Source organism: Vanessa atalanta, chromosome 16 (genome assembly GCF_905147765.1).
Source record: "Vanessa atalanta chromosome 16, ilVanAtal1.2, whole genome shotgun sequence".
Taxonomy (NCBI): Eukaryota; Metazoa; Arthropoda; class Insecta; order Lepidoptera; family Nymphalidae; genus Vanessa; species Vanessa atalanta.
In genome coordinates this window covers 9,696,588-9,719,250 of record NC_061886.1, presented here as the reverse complement: position 1 = coordinate 9,719,250, position 22,663 = coordinate 9,696,588, and the positions used below count along the sequence as shown (strand labels likewise).

At 29.2% G+C, this 22,663-nt stretch overlaps 2 protein-coding genes across 3 annotated transcripts in view; one reads left to right on the top strand and one right to left on the bottom strand.

The window, feature by feature from the left end:
• The window catches only part of LOC125069819 (chloride intracellular channel exc-4), a 35,124-nt gene extending 16,197 nt beyond the window's left edge, over positions 1-18,927 (bottom strand). Inside the window, exon 1 of one of the 2 annotated variants that reach the window (XM_047679399.1) lies at positions 18,752-18,927. In XM_047679399.1, coding sequence (XP_047535355.1) covers positions 18,752-18,823 — 72 coding nt within the window. In that variant the 5' untranslated portion in view covers positions 18,824-18,927. The remainder of the gene's footprint in view (positions 1-18,751) is intronic. The other variant, XM_047679400.1, reaches the window with a different exon arrangement.
• Positions 18,928-19,305: 378 nt separating this feature from the next.
• Positions 19,306-20,271, top strand: LOC125069677 (pre-mRNA-splicing factor Syf2). The gene has a single exon (XM_047679203.1). It carries the CDS (start codon positions 19,435-19,437, stop codon positions 20,134-20,136), a length of 702 nt encoding a protein of 233 aa, XP_047535159.1. The 5' UTR covers positions 19,306-19,434; the 3' UTR covers positions 20,137-20,271.
• Positions 20,272-22,663: the final 2,392 nt, after the last annotated feature.

Genomic DNA, 22,663 nt, shown 5'->3' with positions numbered 1-22,663 from the left:
AAGTGTACAATGAGATTACATAATCACTTGTCCCATTGACTTGAGTTGCGCAGCGCGTTACTTACGATTCTAGAAATAGCTGTAAGCAGCCTATAATGAGAACTATAACAATATCTCCGTGAATCAAAGAAAAACATGATTCTATGATATAGACTCTATTCATAAGACTAACATTTCAATCAATTTATTTATGAAGTAAAGTAATGACTTCATTACTTAATTGATAATGGTTATGTATGTATATTATTTATAGCAATTTCAAGGTTTTCATATTTTTAATTTATTGAATATACAGTAGTTAAAGACTTAAAATAAATAATCAGACTTAAATAAAGATCCTCTTGTTCGATAGAAGGTGTGTTCGTTGAGAACAAATATATCAATATATAAACCTATAACACTCATAGTACTGTTTACACTGGAAGGATAACAATAAAAAATTAACGATAGGTTACGCTCTTATAAGTAAAAGATAAGAAACTTTATAACAGTGAATAGTTCAATGGCAATCTTAGGCCTTAAGTAAAGAGTTACAACTACTCGAACCCTTCCAATAGCTTAGCAATACTAAATGCAGTTTAGTTGTAAAATTACCGCAAAAGAACCACCAACCACCTGATCGAACAAATCATAATTTTAAAGTAAGCTATGTAAAAAACATCGTGAACATATATGTGACAGAAGAAGATGACATATATGACGAAGAATTTACAATAATATTTCTGTTAAGGAACATAAATTAAACAAACTACAATTTAGCTATCGCATTCATTAAAACCGATTCATAACAATTAAAAGGGGCAATGCCCGAGTACTAGCAACGGTTGTAGATAAAACGTAAGTTTCTATTACAAATAAAACGTAACGAGCAATCGCAGCCACAATTTAGAAAATAGGCGACGATTTGCGATTGAAAAAAAAACAGTCGAAGCGTATTTGCGACTGACAGTAACCGTGATAGGAGAAAAATTACCAGAGACACTTGCAACATAGAGACGGTTGAAAAAGGTAAAGTAAAATGTTATGATTAACAAATACTTGCTAAACCTGTGTCATATGTAACGTGTTTATATCCAATAGACGACTATATACTGGATATCTTTAATATTACTCGTTTTTTACTATCCGGTGTCTATATCGTCATCTGATTGGGTACACCCGTCTCATCAATTTTATTCTACCGCTTAAACATCAATTAAATACAAATCTATACATAAAGGACACATATATATTGTTTGTCAAAAATCTACCAAATGTTTGATATCACCTCTAAAGAGAACCAGCGAAAGACTACCAACATAAAAAACTTATTATAATATCAAAAAAAAAATTGGCCATACATTTAATTATCAAACGTATATTGAACAGCTACAGTCAATACTTTTATTTACTTAAATTTACTTCTTAGGGGCCATTCATTTATTACGTAAGACTATTTTCGCTTATTTTTGACCCCCTCCCAACCTATTATAAGAAAAATAAGAATAGGCCGACACCCCCTCCTGTTTAATATTTATTACGTAAGAATCTAAAGGAAAAAATGAATACACGTTTGGTTTATTTTAATGTTTACGTTTCAAAGAATCCTTTTTTTTTAAATATATTTATTCGTAATTTCAAAGGTACTTTGAAATACTTTTTAATAATTTTTATTTTTTTGGCCCGCCCGTTTCCCTGTAAAGGACAACATCGTTTTATACCTATACGTATCCGAGCGAACCTCGACAATCGAAACTTATTCAAATAATTTTAACTTTGCGCATTTTTTTGATCTTACGTAAGAACTATCGAGACTCCTTCCCACCCCCTTATAAGAAAATATGACATAGTGAACCCCCCATCCCCCCTCCCCTAAATCGTCTTACGTAATAAATGAATGGCCCCTTAGTGAAGTCGATGCTCGGTACCACGAACCATATATGGCTTATTAGATTGATGGTGTAAGTAGTTGTTTACACTTCTTGTAGCGCCTGCGTTTATGAGTACGTAAGCACCTAGCATCAGCTGGCTCATTAGCTTGTCAGCCTCCTAATACCCATATATTTTAAAAACTACCATTAACAGCTTCGTTAGCTTTTATTCGTATACGAGTTAAATGTTATAAAAGTTACATTTAATAATGACATTAAAAGTTAACAAAGACCAGTAGCAAAGACATTGAAATTTTGTTTTTTATTTATAATAGGAGAGCAGATGGATAAAAGCCACCTGATGGAAAATTGTGACTGCTGCCCATATAATTATGATACATAATTTGTAACGAAAAATTTGTTGGTCGTGTAGCCAACTTATAGGGGTGCAAATTTTAACTTCTTGAGTTTAAATCCCGGGTCGAGTCAATACTAGAAAAACTAATAGAACTCTTCTGACCGAGAAACTGTTAGATATTTGGGCAAAAGTTTCTCAGCAACTTCTTTATGTAGGAAGTTGGCAGTAAAATGTTCCGGTGTTTTGGCAAGTAATGGCAATTTTTCTGCACCTGATCTATTTCCAGTCCTGTCTGAATTTTGAACTACAAATTTTTTTCTCTACTTATCTTGATGACGCGAATTCAACACACATTTGTACCTACCAGATTTTCTACTGTTACCACTGCTATTACTACAGAACCACGTGGCAATTCATTCATTATTATTTATCGAAGCGTTTTCCAACTTTTTACTGCGGGATACTTCATTTATTGTATGCAATGATGCATTTTTAGTAGGTAATATTGTATTAAAATGTTTCTGCTGTATCAGTTTTAGTAGGTTAAGTTTTTATCGAAATATAATAAATATCGATATAAAAATCGGTCAAAAACATCCCAATTGAGATTAAGATTTTCTTTTTATTGTACATGTCTACCTCTTTTTTCTCAGCAAGTTATTTTTCTTTCTTTGACATTATGTTATATATTTAAAAAATATATATTTTAATGTAATAATTGAACAAAATATGATTAATATAATAATATATAATAAATTGTAATATTCGTTATCAATAACCGATTGTTAACATTGATAAAGAGTTATTGAAAAGTTTTACAATATCCACTATCTGCATTGCCGTCTGAATTCTCGAATAAACCGTTCAGAATAATATCATTGTGACGTATAATTATTCAACAGATTACTTGCAATTATACTATAATTAAAATTGATATTCAAAAATACAAAATGACTTTACTTTGCTTTTGAAAGTATTCATTCAAAGTCGAGCAGTGGTTACGTGCAGCTTGCGGCTTCCTATTTTTTAAACCGCGGCGCAAAAAGAGACGGTTTATACGTGCGTCTAACTGTGACATCGTAGCTCCTAACCGAAAGAACCGATTTTGTTTCAGATTTTTTTTGTTTGATGGCGACTTCGCGGAGTTTTCTTAGCTATGATAAGAGCAAATCTCTTCGTTGTTTGAAGACCATCAACTCTTTTGTTGTTGTATTAATATGATAAACTTCCACTGATATAATAAATGTGTACTGTCTGTGTAATAACAAAGCACGGTAACCAACTCCTCACTAACTTACAACAAAGGTCTTTTGTAAATCATAAACCTGTTCATGTCCTATAAATTCCAGTATCTTTTGAAATTTTAGAGATTTCGTAATGACCCTCTTCGGGACCTTTAATTCTGTATGAATCGAAGATTTATCTGAGACAAAGTTATTTCCATAATCCGTCACATTGTATTAAAACTCAGTGATGTACCCGCGACCTCGGGTTTAGATCCACGTGTACTAGACTTGCTCGGCTTTATATAAATTTAATATTATCCTGTTACACATATGACATCGGGTGAAAGCAATGCTCATTCAATTTCATATTATTTATTCTATACAGTTTATATTGTTCCTATAGTATGACCATGTTCTACCCTACTAGTGGTCCTGGTAGGTATAGGTAATCCTATACCGAGTTTTATTCCCATCTTATATATACTATAAACATATTTTATAGTAAATGAATATTCATTTAAATACTAACTTGCCACTATGCGCATATTTCATGGCGACTTTTTTTTGTTGAGTAATTTTAAGCGATTGCAACATTCCCACTAATCCTTTGAAACTATAAGATAATTAGAACAAAGAAGTTTGTTAACTGAGTTTGGAAACAGAACGTACTTAGTCAAACGCGCAAACAGTGTAATCTAATCGACGGAAACGTTATCTGCTTTGTCTTTGGTAACGACCAATAGCTAAAAATATTTCAATGAAAAATTCGACTAACAACTACTAATGCATTATAAGCATTATTTGTGTAAAAAAGTCGCTTAAATATTCTCGACATACCTTGACTAGTAATGCAAGATACAATATTAACATTACATAATAGAACTCATAATAATTTATGATATGCTAAAAGATAATTATGATGGCCTAGTCGATAGAACACGTGGATTTTAATCGAAGGTCACGGGTTCAGAGACGAACATACTCCGATGAGTTTTGATGTGCTTAACTTGTGTTTATAATGTATCTCGTTGGCCTCGAAGGAAACCATAAAGAAATCCTGCCACATTGCCCGTCCTGGAGCAATTTGGTAGAATAAACTTCACGCCTTTTCTTCAAGGGACAGCGGTCTTTATTCGAAAGGAAGATATTTGAGTTCAAAACATCTTCAAGTATGGGTACTATTTATATAAGAACAAGAACCCAACTGACAACAGAATAAACGAGTAAGTACGAAACAAAATACGCAATACGCAATTGCTCGAACGACTTTCGATACAAATTTCTTTTCTAATATCGACCGGTAAGTCGTACTAACCAAACCGGAGTACGTCTGGTCGGCGAATCCGGTTTCTCGGTGACTCACTCGACCTCATGACGACCTCTCAATACCACCGAATGTCCTCTCAATACGGAGTTATGAAATTTCGAATCCGCGGTTTAACGTTCCACAGTGAGTGCCAAAAGGTTAGATTTTCAATTGGATAACAAATGCTGTTGCAATTTAAGTGAGCTTGCATAAACTGTAGAAATGGCACTGAAGTGGAAGGCGGAGCTTACGTCAGTTTTGCTTTTACTTCTTAACATTTTTACTTATTGGTATAAGATGATCATTTGTAAGAAGGAAAATGTAATCAATGAAGAAGTCATGATAAAATATAAAAACTAACTTATTAACTAAATAATGACGCGTTCGATTGTTTTCTGTTAATTCATTTTGACCGTATTCTTATATTCTACCTATCTGTGGTACCAAAATAATATCATTCACCTCTAAAAATTATATATCGAGGGAATTTCCCTCGATAAATACTAATAAAATGTATGTACAACAATTTGCGGTGTTGACATACAAACATGAGGAAGATTTGCGTATAATTTTTACGCAATTCTTCACACATCTACAACTTCGCCCGTACACTAAAGACCACTTCATACATTGTCAACTAAAACGCGTTGTCAATTATAGGATCTAATGTTGTATCCCTAGTACCTGTTCTTCCACTGGCTCACTCCTCATTAGGACCATGAAACAGCAATACAGAGTATTGATGTATGCTTGTAGAATAATTTGTGAAATTAGAATAATATTACTATGTTAATAACTGCAAATTTTAGAATTGCAAACTTGTTATTCATTCAAGTATTTAAAAAATGACTGTAATGGCTTCAAACACACGTATTGGGCATAGATAAGCTTTGGAAACGTACAGGTTTTACTGTATTATCTGTTAAGTCATGCGTGATGCGTCACATTAACAATAGTTTGAGTTTTAGACTCCATATTTGTAATGTATTATTCGTTAAAATGTCTTGTGATAATATCCTCATTAAAAAAACGACTAAGCTACACATAGAGATTTGTAATTTAATAAAACACTCTATATTTCAAAAAAATATAAACTGTCAATTATTCTGCTAAATATTTTTAGTTAAGTTTGAGATACAATGTTATGTGTTAAGCAATGAAAATTTACCTTCAAATTGTTTGTTTTTTTTTTTTTTTTTAATTCACATTTATATAGGCAGTGGAATTAGCTTAGTAACAGTTAAGTATCACTTAAGCTTAACGGCTCAGATTATAAAATAAAATGCTTATATTTTGTATTCGCTTTTGTTGCTTCACTACAATTTTCTGTGCGTTTTATCTGCCTGTTTCTGTTTTAAATTCTGGTCTTAATTAATTAATTCTGGTGTTTATTTATTTATTTATTTATATAATATATTTATTTATTTGTTTAATATAATACATATTTTATTTACTTTGTGGAAACGAATAGGTACTAAGTCAAAGTTGCTCGTTAAAGATTACCTAGACAATGAATGTTTTTATTTGATTTCCATTGAGCAAGAGAATATATTTAAATATAATTTGCTTACATGAACTTTCATTATGTGACCATGTGTAGAGTAACCTATACTCTTGTTACTACCCTACTCTATATTTACTAAGTGTTGCCCGTGGAGATAATAATGAGCTTGATTTATTAAATATATATATTTAGCGGGTATCATTAGTGAATATTTCATGTTTTCCTTAAACTGTGCTAGTCGTGTCAAGAACGAACATGACACTGCGTTTATTTTCGTTTTTTCGAAAATAATACAACATTGCTTCACGTAAAAATAATAAATTAATCATGTGCCTTATTTCATCGTTTAAAAATGTAAAAGTAATTGACTTTCAATGTTGATAAGAACGAATGATAATTGAACTTGTATAAACTAATAACAAATGAATACTCCTTGCTAAAAGAGGCGGGGCTGGTTCAGCACGCGATAGCTAGTAGATATAATAAAGACATGAATTATATAACTGAGGAAAGGTGTTGCCCGATGAATTAATCAAAATTGCTTATGCTTTAAATTGATAAAAAAAATATATACCAACGATATTTCGACGTGAATTATTAAAAACACGATGCCTTTTATTAATATATTTCTTATCTATGGATAATCTAAAGCCAAGCCAATGTGAAGGCGGTTCTGAGGGAAATATATTTTTTTATGGTGGTTGAATTTAGATATGGCGGTGACACGTAACGAGCAACAGCTGCTTCGAGCCATGTGCAGGAACCGGTAACCCTCGGAACATGATTCAATATACTTTTAACTGAACGTTGAATTATTATCGTTATTGAAATCGAAAACTATTAATAACTGTTAAGTTACTCAAATTATAACGTTATCGACTTTTAGAAAAGTAATATAAAAAATGTAATAAAATTTAATTGATACGTAATTATATTTTCATAAGTCAATTAAAACTATATCGCTGTTAATAAAACATATATAACATTAATGTTTCTTGTCACATTTCGTTTTTAATTTTGCACGAAATCGTTTGAACATATTTATGGCATAATTGAATGACGTTAATTTTTATTTCATTTACAATTTCATAGTAAAATGTGAGATAAAATTTTCGATGTTAACATGATATACGTATATTTTAGTCGTACTTTTGTAAATATTTAATATTTGAAATTAGACCTTCATGCATCGTAATCTGAAATTAAATTTAAATTTCGAAAAGAAACAAACACAATTTCGTTGTACGTTTTTATATAGATTAAACAATTAAGATACACATCCTAACTAAACATTCTTCACGAACAGCTGGTACCCTTTTATGAGATAATCGCTGTCTAATGGCATTATAGAATTAACATACCTTTTGCTCCGTCAACTAGAAAATTACACATTGGAAACTTTGAATGAGATAAGCTCGAATTAATTGTTGAAAATGTTTTATCAAATCTTATAATTATGCAATACAAACTGCTAATTAAAGAAGCTATCCTTTTCTATACCACACGTGAGAACGAGATAGAAACTTCTTAACATTATACTGTAAAATCGTACTTATGAGTAAAATAAAAAAAATAAAAAACAATGTATAGTGTTTTTCATAAATATGTATAATTCTATTTTTATCATGTTCGTTATGATAATTGCCTTTTAAGTATTTAGGCTACATTTTATTTACCAAATACAAAAATAAACACATTGCATTTTTAATATTAGTTACGCAAAGATTTGTGAAATACTGACCTAACAAACCGAAACAATTATATCATCACTAAAAAATAACTTAATGAATTCGCACAGTCTTGTGATTTGTTGCGAAAAAATTTAAAGACTACATTTTATTTATTAGTCAATACTTCTGTAACTGGTGAAGCAAAGACACTACGGCATAGAGCCTTGTCTGATGACATTATTTAAAACCCTTTTTTTTATTTTTTACAAATTTATATAATCTGTTAAAATAATATGCACTAAAAAGTTTAAGTTACAACAAAAGTAAGACCTAAATAAATACGAGGTTTCTTATAATTTAAATATATATTTTGAATATAATTTACAAAACGATAAGATGTTGAAGTAAACGCTACGATAAACTAGTCTGAATATAAAATGAACGAGAATAAGAACACCGTAACAATAATATATATACTTTTTTTGTATATTTTAAATATTAAATAATAACGTAATAGAAAATGGTTACATCGTTGTGACATTTCGAAATTTATAGTATCGTCTCGCAAATAGCTCATAATTCGTCCCGTTTTTAATAATCAATGACCATAAACATTGATTCGATACAATACAGTGCAAATAATTACAATACTCTCACTTCAGCTTGAACATAGAATGAAAAATAGGAACAATAGGCTCTTATTATATAGCAAGATAATATTATATTGAAAAGGTAATTGTTTGCTTTCGATAATACAACGTAGACATTCTATCTGCAGTGTTGCAAGTACAAAAAATACATTAAATTGCAACGAGTGACTTATTACATAATAGAATTAAAGATTGTAAGCTCAAAAGAACCAATCAAAGTTACGGATTTTATTTAATAAATTTATTACATTACTTAATACATAGTCACTGAATAATTTATAGCATTTTTTTGTTTAAGATTTATTATGAGCCTTAGTTAAGCAACATAAGATCCGTTAATTGCAAATCGAACGAAAATGAGACAGACACGTTACATTGATGCGTTAGTATCGTTTCACTCAAACGTTGCACTAAAAATCTACTTTTAGCGTTTATAAAAATGTCTCAGTAACATCTAAGTATATATAAAATACGAAGACCAAACAGTTCAGTACCTTTCTCTTTTCGGGTTGTCAACCGATTTATTTTTTATTAAGTATTAATGATCCATACCATTGTCTGTCTGACTATCGGTCCAATGCTCTTTCACGGCCAAAGCACCAAGCCAAATTTGATGCTATGAAGCAATCTTGGACACCAAGGAAGGACATAGACTACTTTATATCCTTAAGGGGACTACATGAGCTAAATGCAAGTTTTATAATGCAAAAAAGTATATGATCCAATGCAGTAAACCAAATGAAAAAAATATATGATAATCTTCAGGATACATGCTAAGTATTTGTTATTTTGAAAACATGATGTAATTAATTTGGTACGATAGAAAAAAATCACAAAGTTACCTCTAAAAAGATCTTTTAATCAATAATAACTATACTTATATACGTTCCATAATTCTGGTTTTTTGTCAGATTATTCTACAAGCAATATACTATTTAACCTCGGTTTCACTTTTTTAGTAAAATCAATAGATTTTTTTTAAATCCGATATTCTTATTTTCGAACAAAATGCGTACGCATGTGTGCGTAAACGCCGTGTACAGACAATGCCGGCCGAGGCCTGATGCTATACAGACGTGTCGATCTTTTCGCCGCATCATTCATTACGTTACGAGATATTTTTTTGTAATTTTAATTGTAAATTCATTGTTTCATGTTTTCTTATAATAAATTTTATTCTTTCTTGTAAATAAATATATTAAGTTAAAATAGTGTAGTAGTAATTAGGCATTTGATTTTTAATAATATTTTTTGTTATAAATTTTAATTGTGTAAATATGGGAAATAAAGTGAAACGCGTGAGGAAAACTAAAAAACGTTTATATAAATCAAGCGCCGAACATACATATGAACGATATTAAAAGGTAAGAGTATTTAATTAGTAAACATATTTTTTTTTTATAAATTTTGAATATTGAAAACATCTATTAGAAAAATGTGCAATCAGTTCTCATATAATCAGATTTTTCGAGCAATTCTTAATAATTACGATAGAGTATTTGGTTAAAGGAAGGAAAACATCAATTGACTTTCATGGGGATCAAGTGACTACATTCGATCCCCATGAACTCGAAACATTTTTTTTTCATTATAACTACTATGACATATTAAGATACATATTTTTTAAATACATAATTTTATAATTAATAAAAATGTAATTACTAACATATATTTATTTTTTACAGAATAAAGAAAGTCGAAAACAATAACACGGAAGCTATTTATATTGCGTAAGAGTTTAATTTTATCGATTGTTTATAATAAGAATTAAAGTTATGTATGAACTAATTTTAATAATAATAAAAAAAAGTAAAGTCGTAACAAAAAAAATGTAATTGTTGTGAACCAGAGAACTAGAATATTTAGAAGTGTCATTTGTACGTAATTCATAAAATAAATTTTTTTGTAACGTCCGCCATATTGGATTGAATATAGCAGCAATTCATGAATCGTGCATTGTCATCGAGATTAAATATGTGTGCCAACTTTTAGCTGAAAGTGGGTGTAATATTTATTCCAAGATTCCAGGACATATGTAATAACATTAATACATACAAGTGAAATTAAATAAAATTTTTTTAAAAAAAATTAATACTAAATGTTTTTTTTTTGTAGTACTAAATATAAATAAAAATATTTTAAGTTTAATTAAATCAGTTTTATTTTTTAATCATTTTCGAATAACAGTCAAAAGCAATACAAATAATTCTAATATCCTATCTATTTTTATGAGATTTATGATTAAACCTATTATGATTAACCTTTCATTCATCAATGATTCAACCAAACCGAATTGACAACATTTTTTTCTAGTAAATATTTAGATATTTTTTTTTTAATTTAATATATATTTTTTCTTTATGAACCAATATTAATAAAACGAACAAATACTCCGCTATATGTTACCCCACGGTCACTACACTACAGATTTCGAACACTTACGATTTTATTATATAAATAGATCATTAAACTTTTATAAAATGTTAAATGTTAAATTGGTATGTTTCAATATTTAGTATAAGAACTAATTGTGGTATAATAATATAAATAATAGAAAAAAAAGGTTAAAACTAACTGTCTATTTTATTGTATACAAAATATAAATAAAAATATTGTAAGTTTAATTGAATCAGTTTTATTTCATAATCATTTGTTAACTAACATCGAAAGAAATAAAAATAATTCTGTTGTCCTATCTATTTTTTATGAGATTTATGATTGATCTTACGTCGCTCGGTTTGGCGCCATCTATTAGAATATTTGGGCGTAATCTCGTTACCTCGCTTAACCCTTAGTACACGGGCTTGCCGTTTTTGTCGATTTTGTAAGTGTGTGCGTGCGATTCTCAAGGGCACTTAGCTCTTGTAGTCCTCTTAACAGCTGACGACTAACCCCTAAAACGAGAACGAAGTCGCGGCCGACAACTAGAAATAAATAAACATTGGAAATCAATGTTTTCCTCAAATTTTCAATAATGATTATTGTTATTTGAATTTCGACGACTAAGAATAATTAATAAATTTATAACAAACATGTGAGAAAAGAAACGAAGCTATAGGTATCTAAAGTATTGTTAAGTCAGATTATGACGCGACTGCTACCGTTAAGGGGACTACATGAGCTAAATGCAAGTTTTATAATGCAAAAAAGTATATGATCCAATGTAGTAAACCAAATGAAAAAAATATATGATAATCTTCAGGATACATGCTAAGTATTTGTTATTTTGAAAACATGATGTAACTAATTTGGTACGATAGAAAAAAATCACAAAGTTACCTCTAAAAAGATCTTTTAATCAATAATAACTATACTTATATACGTTCCATAATTCTGGTTTTTTGTCAGATTATTCTACAAGCAATATACTATTTAACCTGGGTGTCACTTTTTTAGTAAAATCAATAGATTTTTTTTAAATCCGATATTCTTATTTTCGAGCAAAATGCGTACGCATGTGTGCGTAAACGCCGTGTACAGACAATGCCGGCCGAGGCCTGATGCTATACAGACGTGTCGATCTTTTCGCCGCATCATTCATTACGTTACGAGATATTTTTTTGTAATTTTAATTGTAAATTCATTGTTTCATGTTTTCTTTTAATAAATTTTATTCTTTCTTGTAAATAAATATATTAAGTTAAAATAGTGTAGTAGTAATTAGGCATTTGTTTTTTTATTATATTATTTGTTATAAATTTTAATTGTGTAAATATGGGAAATAAAGTGAAACGCGTGAGGAAAACTAAAAAACGTTTATATAAATCAAGCGCCGAACATACATATGAACGATATTAAAAGGTAAGAGTATTTAATTAGTAAACATATTTTTTTTTTATAAATTATGAATATTGAAAACATCTATTAGAAAAATGTGCAATCAGTTCGCATATAATCAGATTTTTCGAGCCATTCTTAATAATTACGATAGAGTATTTGGTCAAAGGAAGGAAAACATCAATTGACTTTCATGGGGATCAAGTGACTACAATCGATCCCCATGAACTCGAAGCATTTTTTTTTCATTATAACTACTATGACATATTAAGATACATATTTTTTAAATATATAATTTTATAATTAATAAAAATGTAATTACTAACATATATTTATTTTTTACAGAATAAAGAAAGTCGAAAACAATAACACGGAAGCTATTTATATTGCGTAAGAGTTTAATTTTATCGATTGTTTATAATAAGAATTAAAGTTATGTATGAACTAATTTTAATAATAATAAAAAAAAGTAAAGTCGTAACAAAAAAAATGTAATTGTTGTGAACCAGAGAACTAGAATATTTAGAAGTGTCATTTGTACGTAATTCATAAATTTAAATTTTTTTGTAACGTCCGCCATATTGGATTGAATATAGCAGCAATTCATGAATCGTGCATTGTCATCGAGATTAAATATGTGTGCCAACTTTCAGCTGAAAGTGGGTGTAATATTTATTCCAAGATTCCAGGACATATGTAATAACATTAATACATACAAGTGAAATTAAATAAAAAAATTAACACTAAATGTTTTTTTTTTGTAGTACTATATATAAATAAAAATATTTTAAGTTTAATTAAATCAGTTTTATTTTTTAATCATTTTCGAATAACAGTCAAAAGCAATACAAATAATTCTAATATCCTATCTATTTTTATGAGATTTATGATTAAACCTATTATGATTAACCTTTCATCAATGATTCAACCAAATCGAATTGACAACATTTTTTTCTAGTAAATATTTAGATTTTTTTTTTTAAATTGAATATATATTTTTTCTTTATGAACCAATATTAATAAAACGAACAAATACTACGCTATATGTTACCCCACGGTCACTACACTACAGATTTCGAACACTTACGATTTTATTATATAAATAGATCATTAAACTTTTATAAAATGTTAAAAATTGGTATGGTTCAATATTTAGTATAAGAACTAATTGTGGTATAATAATATAAATAATAGAAAAAAAAGGTTAAAACTAACTGTCTATTTTATTGTATACAAAATATAAATAAATATATTGTAAGTTTAATTGAATCAGTTTTATTTTATAATCATTTGTTAACTAACATCGAAAGAAATAAAAATAATTCTGTTGTCCTATCTATTTTTTATGAGATTTATGATTGATCTTACGTCGCTCGGTTTGGCGCCATCTATTAGAATATTTGGGCGTAATCTCGTTACCTCGCTTAACCCTTAGTACACGGGCTTGTCGTTTTTGTCGATTTTGTAAGTGTGTGCGTGCGATTCTCAAGGGCACTTAGCTCTTGTAGTCCTCTTAAGGTATTTAGACAAAAAGGTCAAATACATAACCCAGATCTTTCCTGGCATATTAAGCACTAAGCAACAAGAACACGTTCTAAAGTCACACTATTTTTAAACAATTTCACGAACGATAAATATAAATTCAATATTTAAATAAAATATACGTTCTGCGTGTGATTCGATATATTTAACTTTACCGTTATATCAAGGTCACGGCTAAAGAATTAAAAATTAGAATCGATAAAATTTTAACTATCTATTGTCAATCGATTTAAAGCTGCATTAATGAATGTAATAAAACGACTTGCCGATATATTACTATAAGCTGTTTTCCTTAGTAATAAGTTTTATTCATATTTAATGTTTTTTTTTTATTTGAAAATTTTGGATCTTCGTGTAATAGTGCATTCCGTTGTTAAATTATTTTATTATATAACATAAGTAATAATCTATGGAAGGATACGATCATTAAAAGGTACCTAATGAATGTCGGTATTTTATTATTTTCTAATACTCAAATTTTTCCTCCATCTGGGGTTGCCTTTAGGGTGATGGGGTAAGGCACGAAACTGCGACTTTTAATTCTCTATTGAGCTATTAAATCCTAATAGTCCGTAAAATATAAAAAAAAATAGCGCATGTACTAGTTTATTTAATTTATATATATTTTTACTTTTCCAGTATATCGTACCTTAGTCAGATGTTTGTCAAAATAATGATTATGACACTTATTATAGTGTCATGATCTATCGAGCTGAATTTAAGAATAATAATGTAACTGTTCAAGTGCCAACTCAACACACACACATTGAGAAATGTGAATTCCATTTTATATGCTCGTTAAGCTCTGCACTTAAAGCTTTTATAGCATTTGAAGTCCGTCTGTACCTTAGAAACGAGTATTTATTTCACTTAATAGCTTAAGTCATTTCAGAGAAAAACGAACTTCAGCGATAAACAGATATTATACTACATAGAGATCCCTGCTTTGATTCTTGGTATAAAAATTGAGTCTTTGGTATTAAAATCTTTCAATAAAAATATATTATTTTCTTATTCAATATAATTGCAAGTGTTAGTAATGTTGCCAGTATAAAATACACAATTTCAAAAATAAATATATCTTACAAACACTTTAGTGACATATGATAGCTGAATACAAAGTAAATTGATATTATATCTATTACAATCTGTGATAATCACGTATTAACTGATAAATTTTAAAATGTATGTTTATAGATTTGATGTTAAAGAAAGTCCATAATAATAAAATAATTTCTTAGCCTTGATCGTATATTTAAATTACTCTAATTATACACGAATGAGATTATGCTTGGACATGCTAATTGTTAGTGTCACTCAGTGCCCAGATGCACGTTCTGTCGCGTGCAATGTCACTTTCCCCTGGCTTCGACACCAGCGCAGGATTTCTGTTTCGAAGGCGCGCATGCGCTCTCTCGCTTGGAATGCTCATCTGCTCATCTGGAGATGCATTCATTACACCGGGAATTTTCTATTGCTATTTATGTAATTTAAATTCGCTGGAGTAATTTATTTTTATGTAGATATTTTAAATTTAGAACTAAAATTAATTAGTATTACTTAATCGTTTGTTACTTAATTATCACGCAATAATCGCTGTGGACGGTTGCGTTCAAAATAAACATTTGTTAAGTGAGATTAACTCCATCTATATATCAATTGCTACCGTGTGCTCACTGTGTGTATAATTCCAATTATAGTTATATAATTCAGTCAGCGCCTCTTTAGTTACAACTTATTTATCTATTAAACAAATTAATTTTCCTAGTTTACTTTATTGCTTGCATTAATATTGTACGTTTACTTTCTTAATATATTAACGTGGCTTATTTAATCGAGAACATTTGTTTAGTAATTAAATAATTGGTACTGAACATAAGATATACTGAAAAATAAACATGCAGGATATTTCGTGAAGTTTTCCAAAGTTTAATTTCTGGTTTCGATGTCAAACGTATGTTCACTGTAAACTTTACAGAAGTTATAAAACGCTGAACACCGACACAACAAATGCCATTATCCTAATTTGACCGAAAAGAGTTGAGGTGCAGGACGAATTAAACAGATTAACGTGCTTCCCAAGCCACGGGAGTGTAAACACTGTTCCTTTAAGAAACTATGGACTATATCTCGGGATCTAAAGGCTAAAGCTAGCCGATATACCAATGAGGCAGTCACATTTTTCTAATCCATATAGCTCGGTGTTCTACCAAATGGGTCACCTGATGAAACGCTTACAACAGACTAGACGAAAGACGGCGACGAATTGACATTGGTACTATAAGGAATATCATTCAAACCGAAACACAACAATACTAAGTATTAGTACTGTTTGTATATATAATATAATAAATGATGAGTGGGTGGTATCTATATAGACGAGATTTCACACAACCCTACAACATTTCATAGTGATACACGTGATAGTTACATAGTGATTTCATTGAGATAAGAAAATACATAATATGCAGTTTTTAAACTCTATACTCGATTTACACAGAGTAAATGTTTACAGTATGTAGGCGAGTTTAGAGTTTTAAAGATAGCACTTTTATGCTATTTTATAAATACATTAGGATTGAACTAATAATTGCGATCGTTAAGAAAATATATTAGCAAAACATGGTACTTGCAATCATTGGTTTTGGAACATAATGTTGAAGTATTTTAGACTTTGGCTAAAGCCCAAGGAGACTGTTATCTATGATTATGAATGAAATTTATTTTTGTTTTGTTTATAAAAATGTTTACGTTAAAAATCGAAATCTTATACATATAACATTTTTAATTTATCTAAACTATTCTTGGTCTAGTAGAATATAAAGTAATGTCATTTGAGATAGAGAAAACATAACATATGGTTACTAAAATAAGTTATGATGAATGATAAAGAATATATTTTTTTCTATCAATTAATTTATATCCATTTAATACATAGAAACACGAAAATCATAGATACGAAGTACTATTAACGTACTTACACTCAACATTTTGAATTAAAAACTTTTATAATAAATAATCGAAAATATTATTTCACATTTTCACAACCCAAAACATACCACACAATACTATTTTTTGGTTATTATGCTGTACTTAATTAAAGAAATAATGGTACCTAAATAATGGTACATGATAAACAAAAAGTCATATGGTAGTTAACAGTCCTTTTCCTTTCCTTTTAATCCTTCATCATTGTTATTTGATGATGTTATATGTTACTAATGCATATAAGCGAGTGAACTGCATAAGAACTCACAAACAAGTAACACCAATTCATTTTTAAACCAGTGGTAACTAGTAAAAGTAAAGTAGTACAACCCGTACACATGCCACTACTGGTTTAAAAAATTTTGAAGTTTATTCTTAATATGTTATTAAATTACTTAAAATATTTTAAATAACAGATGGAACAATAGTTGTTTAAAATATATAAGAAATCTTTATTTGCATAATTACTGTTTAATTTAATGATACTCATATCTTGTTTTTAATAATAGGTGTGAATGAATATTTTATCTTATTTAATCCTTGATGTTTAATATTCATGAACAGCAGTGTCAGAAAGATCTACTCTTTTAAAGTCAATTAAAATGTAATATTTATATTCAACTTCAAAGACAGAAGAGTTAATATAGTAATGTCCAGTTATAACATAAAAATGCACTAGATCGATTTAAATTTTATTGTATTGGGGCAGGTCCTAACTATAATCTGATTTTAAAAAATCTAGAAAATAATTTACTAGAATGTTATCATTATATGTTTATCATTGATTCATTTCTCAATGTCATGAAATCAATTTATAATTCAATGATTTACGTTTCACAATATTATAAGGAATTAAATTACATCGCTATTTTATCAAAATTGTTAAGTAGTATTGTTAAGCTTTCATTAATAATTGCAGACTTTCGTATGCTTCTCTTTTTCATGAGGGTTTTATTTCAAACATTAGGGTTTTATAAGTACAGTTCACAAGGTTTTTCAAGTAATTTCCCTGGTCTCTTGAATAATTTATGCAACATATTTTATGTTTTCACACTACTAAGAGCAGAATACACCAGCTAAGTCATGTCTACTTTATAAATATGCTATATAGCTAATAAATGCTCACTTAAATTGCTGTAATAGTACAAGCACTATTTATATACTATTTTTTTAATTTGTATATTTGTCTAACTAAATCAAAAATAAAATTAAAGTACTTAACAAGGTTTCATGGGTAGATTTATAAAATAATTAATATCAACATAAAATAATTCAATATTCTTCTTTACAATGTTTAAGTTTCTTTAGTTTATTGAATAATTTATAATAAAATAATAAGGTGCTAAATAAACAATAAGAAATTTGCATATATATAGGCATAAAGTTTTAGATCATTGCTTAAAAGCATGATTCACTACCAGGATTAGACATTATAAAGTAAGATACATTTACAATAAGCCATTATCATGTATGACCTCATCTTTTGAAATATAATTTTAAAGAACACACAAAAACACCATAGTCTCAATTTATACCATCAATAAATCAACAAAAACAGTCGCTAGTGACCTAAATAACGCGCATTACAAGTGCAGTAATAATATACTTTCATGCATACGAACCGTGCACGACAATTTCATGCGAAACAAAAATGTACATAACAAGATGTGAGGATAAGAATTAAGCACGTCACGCTGTTTGTTTAAAATAATACTCAAAAAAGAAAAAATATCTTCGGAGTGTCGCGTTTATTTAACTCCAACTTCACATAATCCTCAGGAAATTACGAGGAACAAGTAAATGCAATGCTGTGTTGTTGAATTGACCGCTGAATGTATTCAGCTAATCTTGCGCATAAACACGTGTAATATAAATGCTACCTTTATTATAAGTTCGATCTCTGGGACGTCTCCGTTCGCTGTTCCGTTCTCTGCAATTTCATCCGACATCATGAACTCCAAAAAACACTCGGATTTATTAAAAAAATATACTTCGTATGCACTTCAACACAACCGTCACTAATCCACAACACGGACAGACTGACTCACTTCAGTTCGTACTTCATATCAAACTTCAGCTTTTACAATGCTTACTTGGCAGAACTTGCGCAACTAACTGCAGTGAAATTTGCAATATGTAACTAAATATGCAAAATTAAACAATTTTTATTCGTCTACAGTTCTCAATTTCCAAGAGATTGTATCAAGAAATTCTGAATATAATGTATTTGTTAAGATATTTATATAGACTAAATAAATATATTATCTGTGTTAGGAGTAAGGACTGCAATTTCATTTTAACATTAAGCATACATACATATTACATAGCCCGTCTATTGTATTCACTATTTAGTTTAATTAAAATTGTCTATAGCATTCACCTACTAGAAGTACACTATACTCTATGACTTATTTGAGTATTGAGTTCTTGTCAGTTGTCAGTTTAATTGTCAACTTGTCAGAACTCAGACTTGATTTGTAAATATATAATTAATTGCGTAAATTCCTTCTTTATGTTATTTGATGCAGTTTAATATTTGAATTATTGTTTATCAACATTGAAAATGAGTACCGCGGGGACTTCATCAGCAGAAACTCAGATGACATTTGCTGAAAAGCAAGCCGAGAGGATGAAACGATTACGTTCCTTGCACTCAGCTAGAAATGAAGCTAGAACGCATAATCATCAAGAAGTTGTTGCCGAGGAAGCTAGGAATAAACTTCCAGCTAATTATGACGCCAAGAAAAGGCAAGCAGAGTGGCTGCTAGACGATCAAAATAAACGGGAAGAAGCCACAAAACAGGGTAAGGATTACGACCGAGTGAAACTGTTAAGCATATCTGCAGTTGAAGCAGAAAGGCTCGAACGAAAAAAAAAGAAAAAGAACCCTGACCAGGGCTTTTCTACCTACGAACAGGCCACCGTACGACAGTACAATAGGCTTGTTAAGAATATGCCCACAATGGATCCAGAACAATACGAAAAACAGAAAGAAAAATATGGCGATGCATTTTACGGTGGACAGAACGTGATTATACATGGTATGCATGAAGACCGTAAAGAAGCGATAGACAAAATGGTTAATGATATAGAGGGACAGATATCAAAACGGGCGAAATACTCTAGAAGACGTACACATAATGATGATGCTGATATTGATTACATTAATGAGAGGAATGCCAAATTTAACAAGAAGTTGGAGAGGTTTTATGGTGAACACACGGCTGAAATCAAACAGAATCTTGAAAGGGGTACAGCTATATAATTTTTTATCAAGGAAAAACTTTTATTGTCTTGAGATATCTGAATTTAAAACAAAGAAAATATATTTAAATACCACACAATTGTTTTAGTGTATTTGTGACTTACCGATTGAATAAACTGTTTTTTAAATTTTAAATACTTGTATTCTATTTTCTTGATATTTGCAAAGATTCAGCGTCAGTATTAATGTTTGAAAAAAAAATGCATCTACTTACAATCTGTATTGATAAGTGAAGTATTTTTTATGAACTTTAGCTGAAAAAAAATTCAAACCAATATACATAAATCTTATACTAGAATTGCATTTCGGAGAAGTTTTAGTATAAAGACGGTACATAACGTCCACTGAGAGTTTAGCTTAATATTGTTAATAGATACAAAAGCACTTTATGTATTCAAAATATACAAATGGTTTTTACATGAATATGTAGTCATAATTCCGTTTCTCCGTAGTAATGTAAAATATTAAGAAAATCAAATGAAACAAATTTGAATAACAATTTTATTTTGATACAGATGATTAAGTAAGTACATATCAAATCTATAGATACGAAATGTCTTAAATATATAATCTATAAAGCACTAGAAATTTTATTAATTTTTTCATTGTACAAGTTTAATATTTTAGTTACGTATTACAGAAATTGATTATGTCATGTCCAATATGTTGAATTAAAAATCACATTGTTTTCTAAAGATACTACTGGATATTACTGGCACTTTAATAAAAAAAATGGACATTTGAAATCAGACATTGAAGTTTTTCCAGATTGTTTTGTAAATCCTTGTGAAATCTATTGCAGTTATACTACACCAGCTCTTTTTCTTACATATAGATACTAAGTACAGATTTTTCTTAAACTTGCACTACCTTATAATATTCACTAGAAGTACTAATGGTATCACAAGTACTTACTCATATATACATAAAATGAGCACTTTATTTTTTACAAAGAAATGCTGTAAAGCTTGAGCTCCACTAAAAATGATAAGTTATCACTGTGATAACTAAAAAGTTGTTTTGTATATAATTAGTACATTTAAATTTATATAGATTAATTGAGCAAAAATAACAAAAAACTAATGAAAACATAGTCTTTGACAGTGTGAAAAAAGAACTGCATTAAAAAAGTGTACTGGTTTAAACAGTATATTGAGGTGATTTGTAGTGAGGCAGTCTCCTATTGGTCATGTCATAACAAACATTTATTTTTTTATTTTAATTATTTATTTGTCTAGAGCTCCAACTATTATATACCTATGCTTAGTATCGGTTGCTCTTTATAATGACAGTTTTGAGTTTCTGCATTGAGTTATCGTCGCTTGGTGACTTAAACTGTCTATAATATAGATATATAGACTCTATATGAAGGAAACACCATTTGGCTGGCTGATTTTCGATTTAACGAAATAGAACACAGATAACCATAAACAAAAACAGAAAAATATTAAATCCATGTTATCAATTAGAAAAAAATCCTGTAGTTTTTGTAGTATATATACTATAGGGTTAACTCTGCCATTTTTCAACTTAAGCAGCTACCGAGTATTTTTCGACGGAAAAAAGTAATGTCTTTATTGACCCGACCCGGGTTATAGATCTTGGGACCTCGTTGTTAGGTAGCGATTACACCGAAGAGGCAGACTAATCGCTGCCATATTCAGGATGGTAGGATGGCATCCTGTGTTGCAGAACATCGATAGTTGAACTTGAAAACTATTCTGGATATCGATAGTACTATCGATAGTATAGATAGCTCTCTGTAAGCAATACTATGGGTAACAGCAATAGTTTTGGGCTATCAATAGTCAGTGAATAAATTTTGAGAAAAGGATAATGACAAAGTCAAAGTTCTCGTTAATATTTCTTGAAATCGAGGCCTTAATTTATCATTGAATATTTTTTTTAAACGTCTTTGGCCATGGTCGTATGTAATCATGTAAATTCTACACTTCTACAAGAAGATACACAATTTTTAAACTTGAATGTATTTTAATGTATTTTTCATAAATCGAACAAAACATATTTAATGTATTAATTCTTATACTCTTTACTGGCGCAAATTTAATTAAACTTATTAAAATATATCAAATAACTTATCTTGAGAAAGTAATACTATCGAAAAATAACTGGCTATCGATAGTTTAGATTAAAAGTAATGGTTTTTGTAATACTATTGACAGAATCAATAGTATTTCTTATGAGGAGTTATCGATACTATCGATACGGTCGCTAACACCTTAACTATCGATTGTCTACCGATATCCAACACTATTGCCATCAATCAGCACGCAATACGATCATCATAAGAAGCAGCGCGCATATAAACAATATGCACAGGAGTATTTAAAATTAGGTCTCGTTCTTTTGTTTTGATTAAAGATTTAATGAATAGAGCATAGCTCTAAACAATTAAATAATCAAAAATTTTATTAAGTTTACTGAATAAGACTATTTCTCTTTAATTTGTTTACTAGTTATTACAACAAAATAATAAAACAATAAAAAAAATATTTAACTAAACTTT